Here is a 22,403-nt window from a genome sequence, read left to right as displayed (position 1 = left end):
GCTTCTTTTATCTGGATGTCTGTGTTCTCGTCTGGAGAAACAATGAGAAATGATTTTTCATAATGACTACCTAAGCCCTGAGGCTCAGCCAGCCCCTACTGCTGTGTTCCAACATTTAAAGGACCATTGAAGTCCCACTTCATGTCATATTCTCTGGGAAAGTTTTCTCATTAACCTCTCATACAGCTCTGTAAGAATGGTATGGTCAGTCCCATTTCATAGATGACCAACCTCAGGCTTTCAGAGCCTAAGTCACCTCCCCAGGTAAGTGGCAGGATTGGAATGAGGTCCCATCCTTCACCCTCCCTAGGAGACCCTGAGCACCTCCCCTTTAGAAGATGGACTTCCAGGGCTTGAGAAATGGTCAGATTCCACTCCCCTGCTATTGTGGCCCCACAGGTCCTTACTCTACAACCCCTCTGGGTGATGAGGAAGACAGAGGAGGTGAAATCCTGCGCTTTGTGCCAAGAGACCTGGGTGTAGACCTAGTGTGTAAAAACCCCACTAAGGGCTGTATTAAAACAAAGAAGAAAATATTTGTAAACTACATCTCAGATATTGGGTTAGTATCCCTGATTTGTGAAACATACTTGGTAACAAAGCAATTGGCAATGATTTCAACAGAAAATTCAAATAAGTATATACATGAACAATAAACATTAAAAAATACAAAAACCTGCAGACCTGAGTGTGTACTATTCTAGGGATGACAGACTCCTTGGGGTCAAGGGGTGGGAGCTGGGCCAGTGAGAGGTGCAGTTTAAATTTGATTTGTGGTGAGTGGGCTCAGGCAGAAGCTCAGGTGTTGGCCTTGGGACAGGTGAACTGGAGAGAAGGCAAGTAACATGCCCTGAACTACTGTAAGCAAATGCACTCTATATTTCATCTGCTTTTACCCTAACAACCATTTAACCCATCATTCTGATAATTATTCCAATCAGGAAACTAAGTTTAAGGACAGTTTATGTAATTTAGAGAGAAAACTTTTTAATCTCCTGATCAGCAGTTAACTTTGGAATTACTTAAGGGTTTTTTTCTCAGTTGTTATTTTCATTTTGTCTTGATGCCTCCATAACTCTGAGTGCTCTAATCTCCTTCAACGCTGGCAGTATCTACTCCGCAGGTGTTTTTTAATGTTTTTTCCTTTTAAATATGACCTGTATAATGTTTAGGTCCCATTAATAAAATTTAAAACACTTTCCAAAGGAAAAAAAACCACTAAAGACTGTATTAAAACAAGGGAGAAAACATATGTAAACTACATCTCAGATACTGGGTTAGTAGCTGTGATTTGTGAAACATACTTGGTAACAAAACAATTGGCAATGATTTGAACAGAAAATTTAAATAAGTAAATACATGAACAATAAACATTAAAAAATACAAAAACCTGCAGCCATAAAAAGGAATGAGATTATGTCCTTTCCAGGGACATGGATGAAGCTGGAAGCCATCATCCTCAGCAAACTAACACAGGAACAGAAAACCAAACACCACATGTTCTCACTCATAAGTGGGAGCTGAACACTGAGAACACATGGACAGAGAGAGGAACATCACACACCGGGGCTTGTTGGGGGGTGGGGGGTGAGGGGAGGGAACTTAGAGGATGGGTCAATAGGTGCAGCAAACCACCGTGGCACACGTATACCTATGTAACAAACCTGCACGTTCTGCACATGTATCCCATTTTTTTAGAAGAAATAAAATTTAAAAAATCACAAAAACCACAAGAACAAGATGCAAATATTTTTAAATCCTGAGAATTTATAATGACAAGATGCAAAAAATGAGGACTATGATTGTACTTTTGGAGAAGACTGTGTGTGAAGGTGAATGTGTTGATGTGCACCTCGCCTACAGGGGCACATCTGGAGAGTGTGCACTATTCTAGGGACAACAGACCCCTTGGGGTCAAGGGATGGGAGTTGGGCCAGTGAGAGGTGCAGTTTAAATTTGACTTGTGAATATACTCTTGTATAGTTTTTGAAGTTTCATATTTGAGAATAAAAGTATTTTAGTGAATATTTGAACACACAAGATACTTTAAGTAAGGAGTTTAGGGTTTTTAAAAATTTAACTGGCAAGTAAAGAATTGGCAATGATCTATTCATTTGTCGTAAAATATGTTGGATTATGTTTTAAATAGATCTGTTTGGATTTAAATTTTATTCCCCAAGGACTTAAAGCATACATTTTTTTAAAAGCATGTCAGTTTTTTAAAACCTTTGTGAAAAAAGACAAAGTTTAAACATTATATTACAAACTAAGATTAAAATATAAAGCTATTATAATTAATAATGAACACTGGAAACTCAGAAGGGGGAGGTGGGAGTAAGGGAGGGAAGGGAGTAAGGGATGAAAAATCACCTACTGGGTACAATGTAAACTATTTGGGTGAAGGGTACACTGAAAGTCCAGACTTCACCACTATAAAATTGATCCTTATAACTAAAACCACTTGTACTCCTGAAGCTATTAAAATTTTTTTTTAATTGAGATCTAAAGAAACAAGCTATTGTAATTAAGAGAATGTAGAATTGGTGTAAGGATAGAAACAACAGGCCAATGGACTTTATTAATAGAGTCAAGAAATAGACCCAATCCATATGTGGTCATTTTCACTTATGACACAGGTGACAGTGCAGTGAAGGGAGAAGGATGATATTTTAAGTATGCTACCTGAATTAGATACGTACAAGAATTGATTTCAGGTAGATTGTCAGTCTAAATGCAAAAGTAAAAGAATAACCTATAACAATGGAGGAAAATATTTTTATGTAGTTGGGGTGGCAAATAATCACTAGACAAAAAACTGTTAATCCCAAAGGAAAAAATAATAATAAATTGAGCTACATTATAATTAAAGACTGTCTTTCAAAACATACTCTTAAGAAAGAAAATATTGAAATACAGAGTGAAAGATTTTATATATACAGTGATTCAATTTTTTGGAAACAAGGAGAAAAGTAGAAAATGAGCAAAAGAAGTAAACAGGCATTTTACAATATAAGAATCCCATACGACAGCTGCACGTATAAAAAGGCCCTTAACGTTTTTAGTTTTTAGGACAATGCAAATTAAAATTGTCATGAGATACTACAGTAACCCCATGGACTAAAAAAAAGAGTAAGGGGCAAATAGAACCATTATATACTATTACTGAAAGTAAATTGGTGAGAACAGTTTGGGAAATCACTTGGCAATATCTGCTAAAGCTAACTATATGCATACCTATGAGCCAGCAATTCCAATCTTTGATATACTCAACAGAATCGTGTACATATACCCACTAAAGACAGGCACAAAACTGTATGTAGTAGTACTATAACATTAGTCAAACTGTGGGCATAACCCAAATATCATCCAACAGATAACTTGTAGTATTCATAAAATGAAATACTCTACCACAATTAGAATGCTCATTTTAATGTTGCCATATGCAAAATCATGGATATATCTCACAAGGATAATATTAAGCAAAACAAAGCAGAAACAAAAAAGTATAATTTCAGGTAAATAAAATATGAAAAGTTCGTAAACAGGCAAATCTCTAGTGTTAGAAGTTAATGTAGTTTACTTTTGGAGGTATAATGACTTGTAAGGGCATAAAGGAAGCTCCTGAAGTGAAGATAATGTTCTATTTCTTTCCCTTTTTTACTAGTAAATTCTGCTTTTATTATTAAAAGTTCTTGTAAGCATAAGTGTCTCTTCAATGATATAAAAATTTCCCCTTCTTTAAGATTAAATATAAAACATTAATTAAAATATTCAAGGCAATGAAGTTAAATTCTAATGCCTAGCTGGGTGTGGTGGCTCACGCCTGGAATCCCAGCACTTTGGGAGGCTGAGGCAGGTGGATCTCATGAGGCCAGGAGTTCAAGACCAGCCTGGCCAACATGGTGAAACCCCATCTCTACTAAAAATATAATAATTAGTCGGGTGTGGTGGCGCATGCCTATAATCCCAGGTACTCAGTACGCTGAGGCACGAGAATCGCTTGAACCTGGGAGGCGGAGGTTGCAGTGAGCTGAGATTGTACCACTGCACTCCAGCCTGGGCGTCAGAGCAAGACTCTGTCCAAAAAATAAAATAAAATAAAATTATATATATATATATATATATATATATATATATATATATTCTGATGTCTTTCTGTAGTCAATGAAATGGACCTGAAAGAAAGAGGCATAGTGAATTTTTAAAAATGATGTACCCAAACTTTGAAAAAATGTTGCTGTCTTCCAAAAAATAAGTTAGCTGAGATGTTTCTTCATTATAGGAGGCAGAATGTTCTTCTCTTTTAAATTTCAGCTTTTATTTTAGATCCAGGGGGTACATGTGCAGGTTTGTTACATGGGTATATTGTGTGATGCTAAGGTTTGGGATATGAATGATCCCATCACCCAGGTAGTGAGCATAGTACCCAACAGTTTTTCAACCCTTGCCCCACCTCTCCCCACTCCTCCAGTAGGCCCCAGGGTTTGTTGTTGCTATCTTTACGTCCATGAGTCCCCAATGTTTAGTTTCCACTTATAAGTGAAAACATGTGGTATTTGGTTTTTTGTTCCTGTGTTAATTTACTCAGGATAATAGCCTCCAGATGCATCTATGTTGCTGCAAGGGACATGATATTGTTCTTTTTTATGGCTGTGACAAAATACTTTTGAACAGATTGTCAAAAGTACTGTGCACATGTTTATTAATTTGAGAAAGCATTCATTATATTCTATTTTATGGTGAAAACAGGAAATAATTTGACAGGGTATTTGCATGTGTGTGTGTGTCTAGGTCTAGCTGTATCACTCCAAATACACACTCACAGATGCAGCTTTATCTTTAATTCAGACAGGGGCTGGAGCCAATCTCAGTTTCACATATACCAGAACATGACTAATGCACAGAGATTGCTATCGTTAGGTGAATAATTCCAGAAAACTCTGGCTAATATCTTTGTAGTTCACCTCCAACATCCCTCTCCCTTTCCCTGAGCCCCTTGTCTGAGACTCTCAAAGCTGTGATCCGGGTTCTGGCCATCAGGAGGCATCACAGCTATCTCCATTTTTTTTTTTTTTAAAGGAGGACATTTTGCAAAGAGTGACAAACTACGATGCCAGTTCTGTTTGAAAAATATATGTATATTAAAGCTGGTCCATTGGCTGTGGACTCCAAATCTACATGGCATTCACTGATTTATCTCTTCCCTCCTCAGTATACATTGTCCCGTGCATGCTGTGGAGAGGTCCCTCACAGACAGCAGGGCATTTAGCCTCCATTGCCCGTGTATAGGCTTCCCAGACCTCCTCCCATTCCCTTTCAGTCCTCCCTTCTCTAGGATCCTACGGACACAGTTGCCCAGACCCTGCTCCTGTGACCTCTATCCTCTCTGTCACCTTTCTACAGCCCTGTCAGTGCTACCTGGTGTTTCATGCCCTGGAGCATATGTTTTTACAGTCTTGTTTTACATCTATCAATCAATTTTTTTCTTTCTAGCTTGGGAAGTGGATTTGGGTCTGCTCAGAGGCATGATGTTCAACAGCTTTTATTAGATTATGAGACATCCAAGAATGTAGAGAACATTCTGTCTCTAAAACTTTGAACTCAAGGCATATCAGAGAGAGATTTGCTTTCTTTATATGGATGTCTGTGTTCTCATTAATAGAAACAATGAAAAATGACTTTTCACAATGCCTTCTTAGCCCAGAGGCTCAGCCAGCCCCCACTTCTGTGTCTCAGCATTTAAAGGGCCATTGAAGTCCCACTTCATGCCATATACTCTCAACAGGTTTTCTCATTTGCTCCTTGGGACAGCTCGGTAAGGATGATACAGTCAGTTCTATCTCACAGATAATCAAGCTCAGGCTTTCAGAGCCTAAGTCACCTTCCCAGGTAAGTGACAGGATTGGAATGAGGTTTCATCCCTCACCCTCCCTAAAGGACCCTGAGCACCCCCTTTTAGAAGATGGGCTTCCAGGGCTTGAGAAATGTCAGATTCCACTCCCCTGCTATTGTGGCCCCATGGGTCCCCCACTCCACAACCCCTCTGGGTGATGAGGAAGACAGAAGTGAAATCCTGCACTTTATGCCAAGAGACTGGGTGTTGGACCGTATGAGTTGGCTGATCCCTTAAGTGGTGAGCGGGCTCAGGCAGAAGCTTAGGTGTTGGCCTTGGGACGGGTGAGCTGAAGAGAAGGAAAGTAACCTGCACTGAACTACTTTAAGCAAATGCACTCTATATTTCATCTCCTTTATCCTAACGGCTGTTCAAGGTACCGATGATTATGATCATTATTCCAATCAGGGTGCTGTCTTTAAGGGAGTTTGTGTAAATCAGGGAGACAACTTTATTATCTCCTTATTGTCAGCTAAATCTGGAATTAATCTGAAGGTTTTTTTTTCTCTATTTGCCCTGAAGCCCACAGAGAAATAGAAATGTTTTTCTTATCCTTTATTCACGTTTGTTCTGTATTGATGAGTTTTTAGAATGTTTCTCATTTTTTCCTTTTTAAAAAGATTTCAGCAATGCTATTTCAAATAACCACTTACCTGGCTATTTTGGACATGTGAAAATTTTTTCCTCCATTACATTTGTAAACATCTATCCCTTGGGGCTTGATTTCAATAATTTAAACTCCCTTATATGTGTATGAGCATTCTCATTTCTTTAACCATCTTTGTACCTGTTGTAGTTACAATATTTAAGTGTATTTATAACTGATAAGTGTGTTTCCATTTCCTTGATGTATTTGGTCCCTCATCCTGCCCCCATACACAGACACACACAGAGCCTTTTTCTTTTGCACCTTTTTCTTTTGCAAATTAAAAAAAAAATTCTTTTTCGGTTTTTTTCTACATTTAAATTTTGTCAGATGATAGGTGATAAAAGGATATTTAGATGGTTTCATTAGCATTCTTTAATGTATGTGAGCTAGAATGCATTTTCTTGTGATTACTGGCCATTTGTGTTTCTTCACCTGTGAACCATATACATATTTTTTTCAGTTTTGTTATTTTGTTATAGGAGCTGTACATGTGTTAAACCTAAAACCCTTCACTGATGGATGCATGCATTATTTCAACACATCTTTGTTGGGTGAATATTATTTATGAGACACTCTAGCAAAATCCATGTCCTAGATATCTCTTCTGAGATCTTGGCTCTTATATTTATGGGAGATGTCCCCCTGCAGCAAGAAAAGTATTAGTGCCCATGTAAACATGCGTGGCTTGTCAAGGATCACATGCACAGACAGTTCACACTTACTCCTAAACCCAGCATGGCCACAGAGTAGAAAGGGTGTGTAGTGCGTTATATGAGGAGAGCACTGGCTCAGGATTGTGATTTCTGTGATCTCTATATTAATGGCAATGTTTTAAAAAATTACATAACATTTCTGAGTTTGCCTTTTCTCATTTGTAAAATGGAAACAATCATAGCTACCAAATACAATTGTTCTGAGAAGTAAAAGAACAAATTATTTTAAGCGTCATACACAGCGTAGGGTACATACGGTACTCAACACATCTTAGTCTGCTTCCTATCTCATACCCGTCCTTCCTTTAAAGGAGATTCCTTTGACATAATCCAAAAGGCATGGTTCCATAACGATCACATGAAAGTTTTAAGGGAAATGTATAGGTTTCCATGATGAATTAACTGCTGTGTCACTACTCTGTGCTGGGTAAGAAAAAGGAAAACAATCGCTGAATCAGTTTCCTAGGGTTTGTAAAAGAAATCCATCAAAGCCACCACCTCATTTCGCTTTATTTCACAGACTTCCCCATCTCATTTTTTATGTTCTATGCTAATTTCTCAAGAAAAACAGGCCCGGCACCACCTCTGCGCACAACCCCGCGGGCCTGGCTCAGGCGGGAGTGCGGGGCCAGCGCCATGAGCGCCCCAGGCAGCCCCGACCAGGCCTATGACTTCCTGCTGAAGTTCCTGCTGGTGGGCGACAGCGACGTAGGCAAGAGTGAGATCCTGGAGAGCCTGCAGGATGGTGCAGCTGAGTCCCCATACAGCCATCTCGGGGGGATCGACTACAAGACGACCACCATCCTGCTGGACGGCCAGCGGGTGAAGCTGAAGCTCTGGGATACGTCGGGGCAGGGAAGATTTTGTACCATATTCCGCTCCTACTCTCGTGGTGCACAAGGAGTGATCCTGGTCTACGACATTGCAAACCGCTGGTCTTTTGAGGGTATGGATCGATGGATTAAGAAGATCGATGAGCATGCCCCTGGTGTCCCTAAAATCCTGGTGGGGAATCGCCTACATCTGGCATTCAAGAGGCAGGTGCCCAGGGAGCAGGCCCAGGCCTACGCTGAGCGCCTGGGTGTGACCTTCTTTGAGGTCAGCCCTCTGTGCAATTTCAACATCATAGAGTCTTTCACGGAGCTGGCCAGGATAGTGCTGCTGCGGCACAGGATGAATTGGCTCGGGAGGCCGAGCAAGGTACTGAGCTTGCAAGACCTCTGCTGCCGCACCATCGTGTCCTGCACACCTGTGCATCTGGTGGACAAGCTCCCGCTCCCCAGTACCTTAAGAAGCCACCTCAAGTCCTTCTCCATGGCTAAGGGCCTGAATGCCAGGATGATGCGAGGCCTCTCCTACTCCCTCACCACCAGCTCCACTCACAAGAGCAGCCTCTGCAAAGTGGAGATCGTCTGCCCACCCCAGAGCCCACCCAAAAACTGCACCAGAAACAGCTGCAAAATTTCTTAAGGAAGGCACCAAAAGGAAACAAGCTGGAATCGCTCCAGGAAAAACTCCGGTTACACCTGGAAGATGGAAGTCGCATTGTAGATTCAAGAAATTAGTTTTCAGTTTCTCACGGGAACCATGCTGCTTGGGAATGTGTGTGATGCCTTCTGTCAATAAAAACACATTACACAGTTTGACTTTGAATTTCTATTTGGATGTGCATGAAGCTCTTGTTTTAAACGTGTGTTTATAAGGGGGAAATTAGTACTTTGCTCAACTCTTGATAACGTGAAATTTTGAATGTTACTTATATCATAATCACGCTGCAACTTTTTCCTTAAAATAACCGCCTTTGTTAGAATGGTGATATGGCAATGATGAGTATAAATTCAAGGAAATTTGAGAAGCAATGATAGTGAGATAATTCAGTCATCGATAGTACAAGAGGGGCCTTTTTGTAAACCTCCTTTTTAATGTCAAAGCACCAATTTATAAAACACTGCAGATGCATATAGAGATTGTATATAACAGATCTGTCCAGCTTGTGCATGAAATGGATTTGATAAAGTTTTTGCTATGTTATTTTACTACATTTGGGGATTAATACGTGATTTATATGTATGTTTTTCTGTAAATCTACTTTTTTTGTACGAGATGTTCTACAAGATATGAAGCTAAGGGAGGAAAACACCAAAGATATCTCTAGTTATGTTGAACATAGCCAATATGGTTTCAATGGATCAATAAGAAAAAACCATTTCAGTAAGCAATGAAATACGTACTTATTTGAGAAAATGTTTCTTAACAGTAAAAAAGTATATATTTTTCTCTTTGGTAAAACGAAAAGAGAGGAAAAATATGTATAGTGTAACCCCGCAAGATGAGGCTTTGCAGAAAAACAATGCAATAGAACATGGCGGGGCAGGCCCATTATAAGGCCTTAGGTGAGTCATTTCCCCTGTGCTGGCCAGTTTTGGTTAACACCTCTCAGATCAATATAGAGGTTAATGAGATCACATCTGGGAAAGCACTTCTGAGACCTTAGATGGGAAAGAAGGAGAAGTGGTTTCCACATAGTTACTTTCCAATTTACACTGTTGATTATTATAATAATTGATATTGGATGAACTGAGTAAATATAAGTCCTTGTACTCTTTTGTAATTGAATGACCATTTATTTGTGCATTGTCATAGGGTGATTGTAACATAAAGTCCCGCAGAAGGGCAGTATCTCTGGCCTCACGGAGCTGTGGGGACTCACCCTTCCTGAACGCTGGTACTTTTCTATCTCATGAATTTCCCACAACATTCCTGGGAGGTAGAGGATATAATCTCTACACCATCCTGTAGCTTAAGAAACAGGGATGTTTGCAGGTTAAGCAACCTGGCTGGGGAGCATCCTGCCACTAAGTGGAAAAGCAGAGACTAGCATCCTATATGCCCCCAGGCAGACTGTGATGCTGAGCTGCACATCACACCATAACCAAGCAAATCTTGCTTTCCTGCTGACCTGGGTCACTACTGAAATCTGTATCTTCAGCTCTGAAGCCAGGCTGCCAGTTCTGTCTCTCTTATGAAAGACAGAGAACCTTGTCAGACCTAAATTTCCTACTCTGTAGACAAGGGAGTGTGTCTGGGCCATTGCTTTAGAAACGAGTCCACAGACAGTTCCTGTATCAGGAAGAATATGCACTCTCAGAGGGACAGGGGCCATGCTGAGGGTGAATACTTGAAGGAGCAGGCCCCAAACACATGCAGATCAGGGATGCATAGAGTCTTTAATAGAAATTACCAAATAAACCTTGAAAGAGGTTGTACTAAATGACATCCCCACCACCAATATGAAACAGGGTAGGCTTCCCCGCATGCCCACCTTACTGGAATCCTGAATGGTTTCTTTTTATACTTTGATGATATGACAGGTGGAAATTCTTTCAGTCATTATATTTAATTTGATGTTCAGATAACTTAAAAAATTCCCTAGTATACAAAATGCTCTGATAATCATCATTGCATTATATTTTTATTGCAAACTGGTCCATTTTCATATGTAGCCTAAAAACAATGAGCAACAGGCACATTAGCCTGCAAGTTCTCGTAGAGCTACTGGTGGCATTATGGTTCCAGGGTGTGTTTGTGGCCTCTGGGGAATACTGATGGCAGTGTGTTTGTTTAGAAGATTAAGAACATCTCTCTGTGATATTAGTTGAATTCAATATTAGAGAAGAGCTGGAGTCTTTTTAAGTGACACAAGAGCTGGACCACAACATGCTTCTGAGCAGGCTGTAATCCTGTCCCTGTGATGGACAGCAAGCCTTTCTGTGACCTCACCTGCTCAGGTCAGGGTGGATTCCTCCAGAACGTAAGGTATGGCAGTTGGCCTAAATCTGCTTCTGAACACTGAAGCTGAGTGCTCCCATCTTCCTGCCGTCAGTTGCAGAGACTGGAGAAGCTGCATCTTCTCAGACACCAAAACCACGGGTTCAGTCACCTGTGTGAGGAGCTCAGTGCTGGAAGATAAAATACTAGCACCTGTTTGACACATCGTGCTTCCATCCATCCATCTGTCCATCCATTCATCCATCTGTCTGTCCATCCATCCATCCATCCATCCATCTATCCATCCCCATAGTTAACAGGCATTAAAGTCAAATGACACCATCCCTCTGGTTAAGTTTTAGACTTCCCCAGAATAGAAACAAGGAAGTAAGGGGGTTGTGGTAAACTCAGTTTCTAGACCTAAGAAGAGATGGCTCCTTCTCCTTAATATTTCCACCCTGAGAGAGCCTCTTATCATTGATAATTTTAAAACATAATTTAAAGCCCTAGACCTCTCTCTACAACCCTAGTTACTGTTCTCTTTACATATATTCTCCCATTGCAACCAAAGTTCTATGAAGAATTCTCAATACTCAACTCACATCCCTTTGCACCTCCCTCCACCTCAGTCCTCATTCCTCATCTAATGGTGCTTTGTTCCCGCACCCCTCTGTTGAAATGAACCCTATCAAAACCAACAGCCACCCCTTTGTCCCATTTATAGATCAAGAGTGTTAAAATGAACATCTATATGGAGACAAAGCTTCCCCCGCAATGACAAAATTCAGTTGCTTTTGTATAGACAAAGATTATATTGCAATGCTATATTTACCTAAAAGCTAGCATTGTAAAATAGCTTCCATAAGAGTCAGTCAGATAACGTGAAGGCTGTGCTACAGGAACTGTGCTATCAATTGAAGTACAACATTTCCCCAACATATCCCATACTATTGCTTCAATAAAAGGAATTTTGCAAATAGATTTACTGCATGTTAGCAATATTTTTATGATCACTTCAATAAATTCTGTTTATTGTTTTATTTCTTTCTGAAGGAATTACTAAGTATGCAATGTAATCGCCTGAAATTAAAATGTTGTTTCAAAATTTGTCGTGGTTAAATATATTGCCTAAAAGCATTGTCTGATTGTTTAATATGCCATAATTTGGTAATATAATGGTGGTGAAATATAATAGTAGATAGAGGGAACTCTTGCAGTCTCCTGATTAGGTCAGAATTCTTCTACTGCACCACACAAATCACAATTCTGGAATTCCTTTTGGAATGTTTCCATTTGGTAAACTATCACAACTATATGATAAGTGTACATGATTCCATACTGATATAAGTTGTTTCCATTGACAAAGAAATGGGTCAGAGAAGACAAATTGTCTCAATCAAATAATTCTAAACAATATATGTGGCTAACCCTCAGTTCATGAGGTGAAGTTTAATTCTGTCCTCTACCTCCTAAGAACAGGGCTGACTTAGTGACTTACTTCTACAGAAAAGAGTATAGGAATGTAAAATAGTTACCACACACTGGAGAAATTTGGCAAACAGTACCTTAACCAAGTGAGGAAGGTTAACATCACCATTGATATCATATGGGTAGCATGTAAACCCATATATGGTGTGATAAAAAGGGCAATTCATCTCTGCGGTATTCCTTCTGAAAACCCATAACCTCAGTCTAATAATGAGAAAAACAAGTTATGCCTGTACTTCTCATGAAATCAAGCTTATGAAGATAGTCTGGCCATACCTCAAATGGTTAACAGGGAGTTACCATATGACACAGCAATTCCACTCCTAGGTACATAGCCAAAAGAAATATGCCTACATAAAAACTTGTACCTGAATGTATACAGGATCATCATTCAAAATAGCCAAAGAGTGGAAACAACCCAAATGCTCATCAATTGATACATGGATAAAATGTGGTATATTCAGCAATAAATATGGATGAGGAACTGATATATGCTGCAACACAGATTTTGAAAACATTATGTAAAGTGAAAGAAGCCAGATGCAAAAGACCAAATATTGTTTGATTTCACTTATATAAAATGTCAAAAACAAGCAAATCCACAGAGAAACAAAGCATATCTGTGATTGCCTAGGGCTGGGGGTGGGCACAGGGATTAACTGCATTCAAGCAGGATGGGTAATCTTAGGGTGATGAAAATGTCTAAAACTCAACGATGAAGTCCCAGCTACAGCAATCAGACAAGAGAAAGAAATAAAGGGCATCCAAACTGGAAAAGAAGAAGTCAAATTATCCTTGTTTGCAGATGACATGATCTTATATTTGGAAAAACCTAGACTCCATCAAAAAACGATTAGAACTCATAAACAAATTCAGTATAGTTGCAAGATATAAAATCAACATACAAAAATCAGTAGTGTTTCTATATGCCAGCCAAGAGTGAACAATCTAAAAAATAAATTTAAAAGTAATCCCATTTACAATAGCCATAAATAAAATTAAATACACAGGAATTAACCAAAGAAGTGAAAGGCCTCTATAATGAAAGCTATAAAACACTGATGACAGAAATTGAAGATGACACCAAAAAATGGAAAAGTATTTCATGTTCATTGATTGGAAGAATCAATATTGTTAAAATGTCCATTCTACTCAAAGCAATCTACAGATTTAGTACAATCCCTATCAAAATACCAATGACATTCTCCACAGAAACAGAAAAAACAATCCTAAAATTCATATAGAATCACAAAAGACCCAGAATTCCCAAAGCTATCTTGAGCAAAAAGAACAAAACTGGAGGAATCACAATACCTCACTTCAAATTATACTACAGAGCTATATCACCAAAACAGCATGGTACTGGCATAAAAACAGACACGTAGACCAGTGGAACAGAATAAAGAACCCAGAAACAAATCCACACACCTACAGTGAACCCATTTTCAACAAAGAACCTATACTGAGGAAAAGACAGTCTCTTCAATAAGTGGTGCTGGGAAATCTGGAAATCCATACGCAGAAGAATGAAAATAGACCCTCTATTTCTTGCCATATACAAAAATTAAATCAATAGCAGTTAAAGGCTTAAATCTAAGACTTCAAACTATGAAACTACAAGACTTTGGGGAAACTCTCCAGGACATTGGTCTGGGCAAAGATTTCTAGAGTAATACCCCAACACAGGCAACCAAAGCAAAAACGGACAAATGGGATCACATCAAGTTAAAAAGCTTTTGCACAGCAAAGGAAACAATCAACAAAGTGAAGAGACAACCCACAGAATGGGAGAAAATATTTGCAGACTACCCATTTGACAAGGGATTAATAACCAGAATATATAATGAGCTCAAACAACTCTATAGCAAAAATAACTAAACTGATTAAAAGGTGGGCAAAAGATTTGAATAGACATTTCTCTAAAGAAGACATACAAATGGCAGACAGGCATATGAAAAGGTGCTCAACTTCATTGATCATCAGAGAAATGCCAATCCAAACTACAACAAGATATCATCTCACCCCAGTTAAAATGGCTTATATCCAAAAGACAGGCAATAACAAATGCTGGCAAGGATGTGGAGAAAAGGGAAACCTTGTACACTGTTGGTAGGAATGTAAGTTAGTAAAACCACTATGTAGAACATTTTGAAGGTTCCTCAAAAAAACTAAAAATTGAACTTCCATATGACCCGCAATCCCACTGCTGGGTATATACCCAAAAGAAAGGAAATCAGTATATTAAAGAGACATCTGCACTCCCATGTTTGTTGCAGCACTGTTCACTATAGCTAACATTTGGAAGCAACTTAAGTGTCCATCAAGAGATGAATGGATAAAGAAAATGTGGTATACATACACAACGGAGTACTAGTCAGCCATCAAGAAGAATGTGATTCAGTCATTTGCAAAAACATGGATGGAACTGGAAGTCATTATGTTAAGTAAAATAAGCCAGGCACAGAAAGACAAACATTGCATGTTCTCACTTATTTGTGGGAGATAAAAGTGAACGCAATTGAACTCATGGAGATAGAGAATAGAAGGATGGTTACTAGAGGCTGGGAAGGATGGTGGCAGTCTGGAGGGGAGGTGGGTATGGTTAATGAGTATAAAAAAATTAGAAAGAATGAATAAGACCTAGTACTTGGTAGCACAACAGGGGGACAATAGTCAATAATAATTTAAGTGTGCATTTCAAAATAACTAAAAGAGTATAATTGAATTGTTTGTAACACAAAGGATAAATGCTTGAGGGGATGGATACCTAATTTTTAATGATGTGATTATTACACATTCCCTACCTGTACCAAAATCTCATGTATCCCCAAAAATATATATGCCTATTATGTACCCACAAAAATTAAAAATAAAAGATTTAAAAACCCTCAATTATGAAGATCATTGCACAACTCTATACATTTACTAAAAATCACAAAATTCTATCTTCAAAAGCATGCATTTTATTGTCCATAAATTATACTACAAGAAAGCCGTTTAAAAATATGATATTGTCCTGGTCTTCTGTTGTACCACAGTAGTGACCAAACTTTTTCATACAAAGGCTGTGATGTACATCTTTTATAGAAATGTGAATGCATGTAAAACGGTAGCTGTATCCCAGCCCTGCTGACTCTTTGTCATATGTTCCTCCAAGGATTTTCCCCTCCTAACACTATCCCACATGTTACTTCGGGTTTTACTCGGGTGTAAAATTTGATTTTCATCTGATCACTTCCACATGTTCCAACTGTGGCAGTGGCTTGAGAGTGGGTCTACAACAAAGTATAGGGCATTTACTGTCTAACAGGATGTCATTACTATTACTTTCTTCACTCCCCTGTGTGTTTTCTTGCATGACTTCACTTAGGGAGTCTAAATAGCACTACCTTTATGAGTGTCAGTGTGGCAATATTTATCAAAAACCTACATATGTACACACTGTTTGCACCAACAATTTCCCTTGAACAAGTTTATCTTCAGAATGTAAGGAAGGATGTGGATAAGGATATGGTAAAAAGAACTGCGATTCTGATAATTCCCTTCCTTTACTTCTGGGCCTTGTGAAGCCTGAAAGAACCAGTCCTTCAAGATAAATCCTGGGTGTTCAACTGGGCCTAAATTCAAATTAGAGCCAAGTGGCCATTTGCTGAGTAGAGGTCACACATGACTTCGAGTTCTCAGAAAACCTGAAAGTCTGCTTAACTTTGGGACTTTCATAGCTGCCTGTTCCTTTTTATGGTGCTTGAACCAACCAATAAGCTTTCACCTATGTTAACCAATCAGAACTAAGCAAGTTGGAATCCTTCATTTGCATAAGTTGACCTGAGTGGGAACCTGGGTGGGAATTTTCTTCATAAAAGACAAACCTTCCCTTTGTCCTCTGGAACACACCTTCATTTTATACTGAAGGCTACATCTCCCCAATTTGCAAACTATTCACTGGAATAAAGTCTCTTTCCTCTAAATTCCTTTTCAGAGAACTTTTGTTCTCAGCCTGAATTTAGGAAGGGAGACCAAATGAGATGCAAAGCCATGAAGGAAAAGAAGGAAGCAGAGGAAAATGTGGTTGTCATCACACACACAATCACGCCAGCACATACACAATCACACACACACACACACACATTTATACACGGACCAGGCTCTTTTTATCACAATACTAGTATTCTTCTATGACAGTTTGGTGAGTTCCAAGAGGACACATTTGGCTCACCAGTCCAAACAGCCACAGGAACTGTGCCCGGAACTGTGCCCTTCAGCGGAGCACATACTTTGAAAAGATGCCATCGACACAGTGTTGACAATAGGGAATATCAGAACACTCTGAATAACATGGAGTTCTGAAAATTATGTTACATCCACAGCATGAAATTGTAGGTAAGCAATAAAATGAGTTACAATGAAGACAATGATGAGAGAGAATTTTTTGCCTATCAGATTAGCTACCATGCCCATTATTTCAATGTGTGTAGAAACAGGCACTTTCATACTGTGATGTTAGTGTTACTGAGCAATGGGCTTGGTCACCAATGCACATAGAAGCCAATACTATGGCACTAGCTTTTGAGGAAAGAAAAAGCTTTATTGCAAGGTCAACCAGCAAGGAGACAGGACCAGCAACACTCAAATCTGTTTCCTCGAGCTGGGGTCTGGAGGCAGAGAGTAACTATGAGGGACATTGGGAAATGCAACCAGGCATGATCTGATTGGATCATGCAAAGAAGTGGTGCCAAGTCCTTGGCTTTTAAGTTTGTACTGGAAAAAAAACAGGGAACCTCTCACTTCTCATTTTGGTCCTCATTTCTCAATCTGAATACTTAGATTCCGCATGTGGTTGACATTTTCTGTTCTGGCCAGTTCCAGGTTCACCAATCAGGCATACTTGGTTCATCTGGGCATGCTCAGGTTATACGACTTGCAACCTGGGGATCCATTGCATCTAAAAAACAACTCATCACTTTGTTACAAAGTCAAAGCATATTGAACGGTTCTGTGGTTACATTAGGAATGTAAATTAGTAGTAGTATTTTGAACCATTATGTTAATATAAAATGTTCTAATTTCCAGGGTTTTGAAAGGACTCTTCAGGAGCTTATAAAGAAATGCTTTAAAAGATATCTGCATATATAAAAGCTGGTGTTAAGTATACTATTGTCTGTAATAGAAACTATATTAAAAGGAATGAAATTTTCACCACTAGAGTACTGGGAAAATAAAGTTTAGGGCATCATATGATGAAACACCAACTCCATACAAAAAATTGAAATTGAATTTGAAAGATGGTCATAGTAAAGGCAAACACAGGTTACAAAAGTCCTAAGTAGTATGGCCGGGTGCAGTGGCTGACATCTGTAATCCCAGCACTTTGGAAGACGGAGGTGAGCGGATCCCTTGAGCTCAGGATTTCGAGACCAGCTTGGGTAACATGGTGAAATCCTGTCTCTACAAAAAATACAAAAATTAGTCAGGGGTGGCCGGGCGCGGTGGCTCACGCCTGTAATCCCAGCACTTTGGGAGGCCAAGGCGGGCAGATCACGAGGTCAGGAGATTGAGACCATCCTGGCGAACACGGTGAAACCCTGTCTCTACTAAAAATACACACAAAAAAAATTAGCCGGGCGTGGTGGTAGGCGCCTGTAGTCCCAGCTACTCCGGAGGCTGAGGCAGGAGAATGGCGTGAACCCGGGGGACGGAGCTTGCAGTGAGCCGAGATGGCGCCACTGCACTCCAGCCTGGGAGACAGTGAGACTCCGTCTCAAAAAAAAAAAAATTAGTTAGGGGTGGTGGCTCACACCTGTAGTCCCAGCTACTTGGGAGGCTGTGGCTGGAGGATCGCTTGAGCCTGGGAGGCAGAGGTTGCAGTGAGCTGTGATTGCACCACTGCACTCCAGCCTGGGTGACGAGAAAAACCCCACAAAAGTCAGAAGTAGTTCTGTATCTATTTTTGCTTGTATAGGTCTATTGCTATATATCCATAGGTCTGAAAGCATAAAAATAAAAATGATTTTTTTTATTCCTCTCAAATATAGCTTTCTATTTAGCATAGTAAGAGGTTGGACTTTCTGTTTGGCCATCAGTATCCCTGAACACTGGATATACCTCTGTTCCACCCAGACTTATAGAAAGCTCTGTGGGGTGGGCTTGGGCCACAACCCCTTCCTCCCACTTTCCTGCTCCCGGATGTTCAAGCTGCAGTTTAGGCTTCTGTCACGAGGGGGCACTAATATATCACCATTATCAGACTGCAAAGCAATATATACAATGAGCAAAAAGGTGGGAATTGAACAGTGAGATCACATGGACACAGGAAGGGGAATATCACACTCTGGGGACTGTTGTGGGGTGGGGGGAGGGGGGAGGGATAGCATTGGGAGATATACCTAATGCTAGATGACGAGTTAGTGGGTGCAGCGCACCAGCATGGCACATGTATACATATGTAACTAACCTGCACATTGTGCACATGTACCCTAAAACTTTAATAAAAAAAAATTAAAAAAAAAAAGAAATACCATACCTCCCTTAAAACACAGCTTGTGAACCTATTTTCAAAATTTTCTGTCTGAAAAAACTGACAGATGCAAAAGAACACTAAATAAATATACTCTGGGGCATCCATACTATGAAACACCAGGTAGCTCTAGCACACATTGGGAGCCACCGGCTGGCATAGGACAGCACAGGGGCAGGCGTAAGGTGACTAAGAAATGATGAGGGAGGTGGAACTGAGTCTGGGTGGCTGTGTCCACAGTGTCCCAGAGAGGGGATGACTGAAAGTGGGTGGAGAAGGTCTGGGAAGCCTGTACAGGAGTGGGGTAACGGAGGGCAAACTGCCTGCTCTCTGGGAGGGAGGGACCCCTCTACAGTGTGGACACCTCAACCTACCCTGAGGAAGGAAAAGATAAATCAGTGAATGCGATGAGATTCTTGGAGCACCATAATGCAACTGCTTTAAAATATATATTATATATATATACAATATATAATATATATCATATATACACAATATATAATATATATCACATACATACAATATAGTACTACATACAATATATAATACACCACATACATACAATATATAATATATTACATACACACAATATGTAATATATCACATACATACAATATATTATATATAACATATATTATATATAACATGATATATTATATATGCAATATATAATATATACACTATATATGTAATATATACAATATATAACATATAATATATATCATATAATATATAATACACATTACATACACACAATACATTATATATACAATATATAATATATTATATATAATACATACTATATACACAATATATGACATATACACAATATATGATTTATTATATATACAATATAATATATTGAATATATGATATATTATATATACAATATAATATATTGAATATATGATATATATACAATATAATATATTGTATATATGATATATAATATATAGTATATAAATAAAATTCATATAGTTTGTATAAATTCATAAATATATTTATATAAATAAAATATATGAATTTTGCACACAGAATTATGATCATGGTAAACAAACCATTTTAAGTCCTTCGTTACTCTACAAAATATACTCCTTTTTATTTAAAAAAAAAAAAAATAGAGAGATCGATGCCATCTGGTGCCCAGAGACAGGATTGCATCTCTGTCAGCCAAGGGCCTCGGTAAGAGGGAAAGAGGGATGGAGTTTGGGAATTTGGCTCCCAGAAGGTATCAGCTGGAGTTTTCCGGAATTATTCAGCTCATGGTAGCTGTCTCTCTGTATCCAGTATTTTCTGGGATATCTAAAACTGATATTGGTTCCATCCCCTGTCTGAATTAAAGGTAAAGCTGCACGTATGTTTATTTGGGTGATAGAGCAAGAGAAGATACACACACACACACACACACACACACACATAGACATTATCAATTCCATTTTTATCTACTTTGTCTCAATACAAAATTGAATACAATGAATGTACTTTCGAATTAATGAAATACATTACAATTACTGTTGCCAATCTATTCAAAAGTATTTATTGAAATGCTTTTTTCCCTAAATACAAAATTTCAAACAATGTATAAAAGTATATTTATAAATTGAAATGAATCTGCATCTCTCACTGGCCTGAAGTCTACCCTCTGACCCAAAAGGGTCTGTTGTCAACAGAATGGTGCATACTCTCCAGATGTGTCCCTGTAGGTGAGGTGCACGCAAACACACAATCTGTTCCAAAAGTGAATCACAGTACTAATTTTTTTTGCAACTTTTTTCTTCCACATAATATTCTTTTGAAGATTTATATTTGCATCTTATTAGTACTTCCAGTTTTGACTTATTTTAACATGTTTATTGTTCATGTATATTTTAATGAGAATGTTCTGTTGAAAACAGCTGCCAGTCATTTTGTTACAGAATGTGGTTCACAAATCATGGATACTAACCCAGTATCTGAGATGTAGTTTGCAAATGTTTTCTCCCTTAAGTTAAAAAATGTTTAGCCTTATTTTTACTGAGAAAGTGTTTTAAATGTCAATAATGTGACAAAAATATACAGGTCATAATTTAAAAAGAAAAAATGTTGAACAACACCATGAGGAGCAGGCGCTATCAGCCTGCAGGGAGATTAGAACATTCAGAGCCCTGGAGACATCAAGAGAAAATGATACAACTTTGGAGTATTCCAGAGTTAGCTGATGATCACAGGACAACTAGGTTGTTTCCCTGACTTACATAAACTCCCCTAAAGACAGCACACTGATCTGAATAATGGTCAGAATGATGAGTATCTTAAATGGTTGTTAGGATTAAAGGAGATGAGCTGTAAATTGCATTTGCTTACAGTGGTTCAGTGCATGTTACTTTTCTTCTCTCCAGCTCACCTGTCCCAAGGCCAACACTTGAGCTTCTGCCTGAGCCCACTCACCACTTCAAGGATTAGCTAACTCCTGTGGCCCTACACCCAGATCTCATGGCACAAAGCGCAGGATTTCACTTCTGTCTTCCTCATCACCCAGAGGGGTTGTGGAGTGAGGACCTGTGGGGCCACAATACCAGGGGGGGAATCTGACCATTTCTCAAGCCCTGGAAGCCCATCTTCTAAAACGGAAGCTGCTCAGGGTCCTCTAGGGAGGGTGAGGGATAGAACCTCATTCCAACCCTGCCACTTACCTGGAGGGGTGACTTAGGCTCTGTGAGCCTGAGCTTAGTCACCTGTGAAATGGGACTGACCATACCATCTTTACAGAGCTGTTCTGAAGGGTAAATGAGAAAACCTCTTGCGAGTATATAGCATGGAGTGGGACTTCAATTGCCCTTTAAATGCTGAGACATAGAAGTGGGGGTTGGCTGAGCCTCAGGGCTAAGGCAGGCATTGTGAAAAGTCATTTTTCATTGTTTCTCTCCTAATGAGAACACAGACATCCATATAAGGGAAGTAAATCTCTCTCTGATATGTTTTGAATTCAAGGTTTTAAAGACAGAATGTTCTCTACATTCTTGGGTGTTTCATAAAATCTGGTCAACATCATGCCTCTGAGTAGACCCCAATCCAGTTCCCAATGCTGGGAAGACAGGTGTGTCTGAACTTACCTGATGAGCTCTGTGATAGGTCTGGCCAGGAATGCAAGGTTTGGTGTTTGCCTAGTGGCTGCTCCTGGCTTACTTGGTATTTTAGTATATTTATAGAAAAATTCTGTACTCATCCTGCAGTCACCTGTGCAGGAGTCCTCAGATCATGCATGATCCAGCACATCACACCAGGATTTCAGCCACCTGCTGCCTCCCTGAAGGACAAAAATCCAAGAGTTACTAGCATTTCTTTCATACAATGTCCATTCTTTCATTTACTAACAAGTAAATATATATTGAGCTCAAA

The 22,403-nt window shown here is 39.2% G+C and overlaps 1 protein-coding gene and 1 long non-coding RNA gene across 10 annotated transcripts in view; one reads left to right on the top strand and one right to left on the bottom strand.

Annotated features, from left to right (window-relative positions):
* Positions 1 to 12,130, top strand: part of RAB40A (RAB40A, member RAS oncogene family) — an 88,921-nt gene extending 76,791 nt beyond the window's left edge. Inside the window, exon 13 of the mRNA XM_063601986.1 lies at positions 7,819 to 12,130. Within this exon, the coding sequence (XP_063458056.1) occupies positions 7,819 to 8,725 (907 nt within the window). The 3' untranslated portion in view covers positions 8,726 to 12,130. The remainder of the gene's footprint in view (positions 1 to 7,818) is intronic.
* LOC100989489 (uncharacterized) overlaps positions 6,458 to 22,403 on the bottom strand; it is a 96,254-nt gene continuing 80,308 nt past the window's right edge. For 7 of the 9 annotated variants that reach the window (XR_008622860.2, XR_010111349.1, XR_010111350.1 and 4 more), the window contains 3 exons: positions 22,118 to 22,311; positions 11,036 to 11,214; positions 6,458 to 8,871 (listed from right to left, as the gene is read on the bottom strand). This is a non-coding gene — a long non-coding RNA (uncharacterized LOC100989489). Of the gene's footprint in view, positions 8,872 to 11,035; positions 11,215 to 17,296; positions 17,454 to 22,117; positions 22,312 to 22,403 lie in introns of all 9 variants that reach the window. The other 2 variants (XR_010111346.1, XR_010111348.1) reach the window with 2 other exon arrangements.

This window comes from Pan paniscus, chromosome X (assembly GCF_029289425.2).
Source record: "Pan paniscus chromosome X, NHGRI_mPanPan1-v2.0_pri, whole genome shotgun sequence".
NCBI classification, from domain to species: Eukaryota; Metazoa; Chordata; class Mammalia; order Primates; family Hominidae; genus Pan; species Pan paniscus.
Note: the sequence above shows the minus strand (reverse complement) of the source record. Positions and strands in the feature narration are given on the sequence as shown.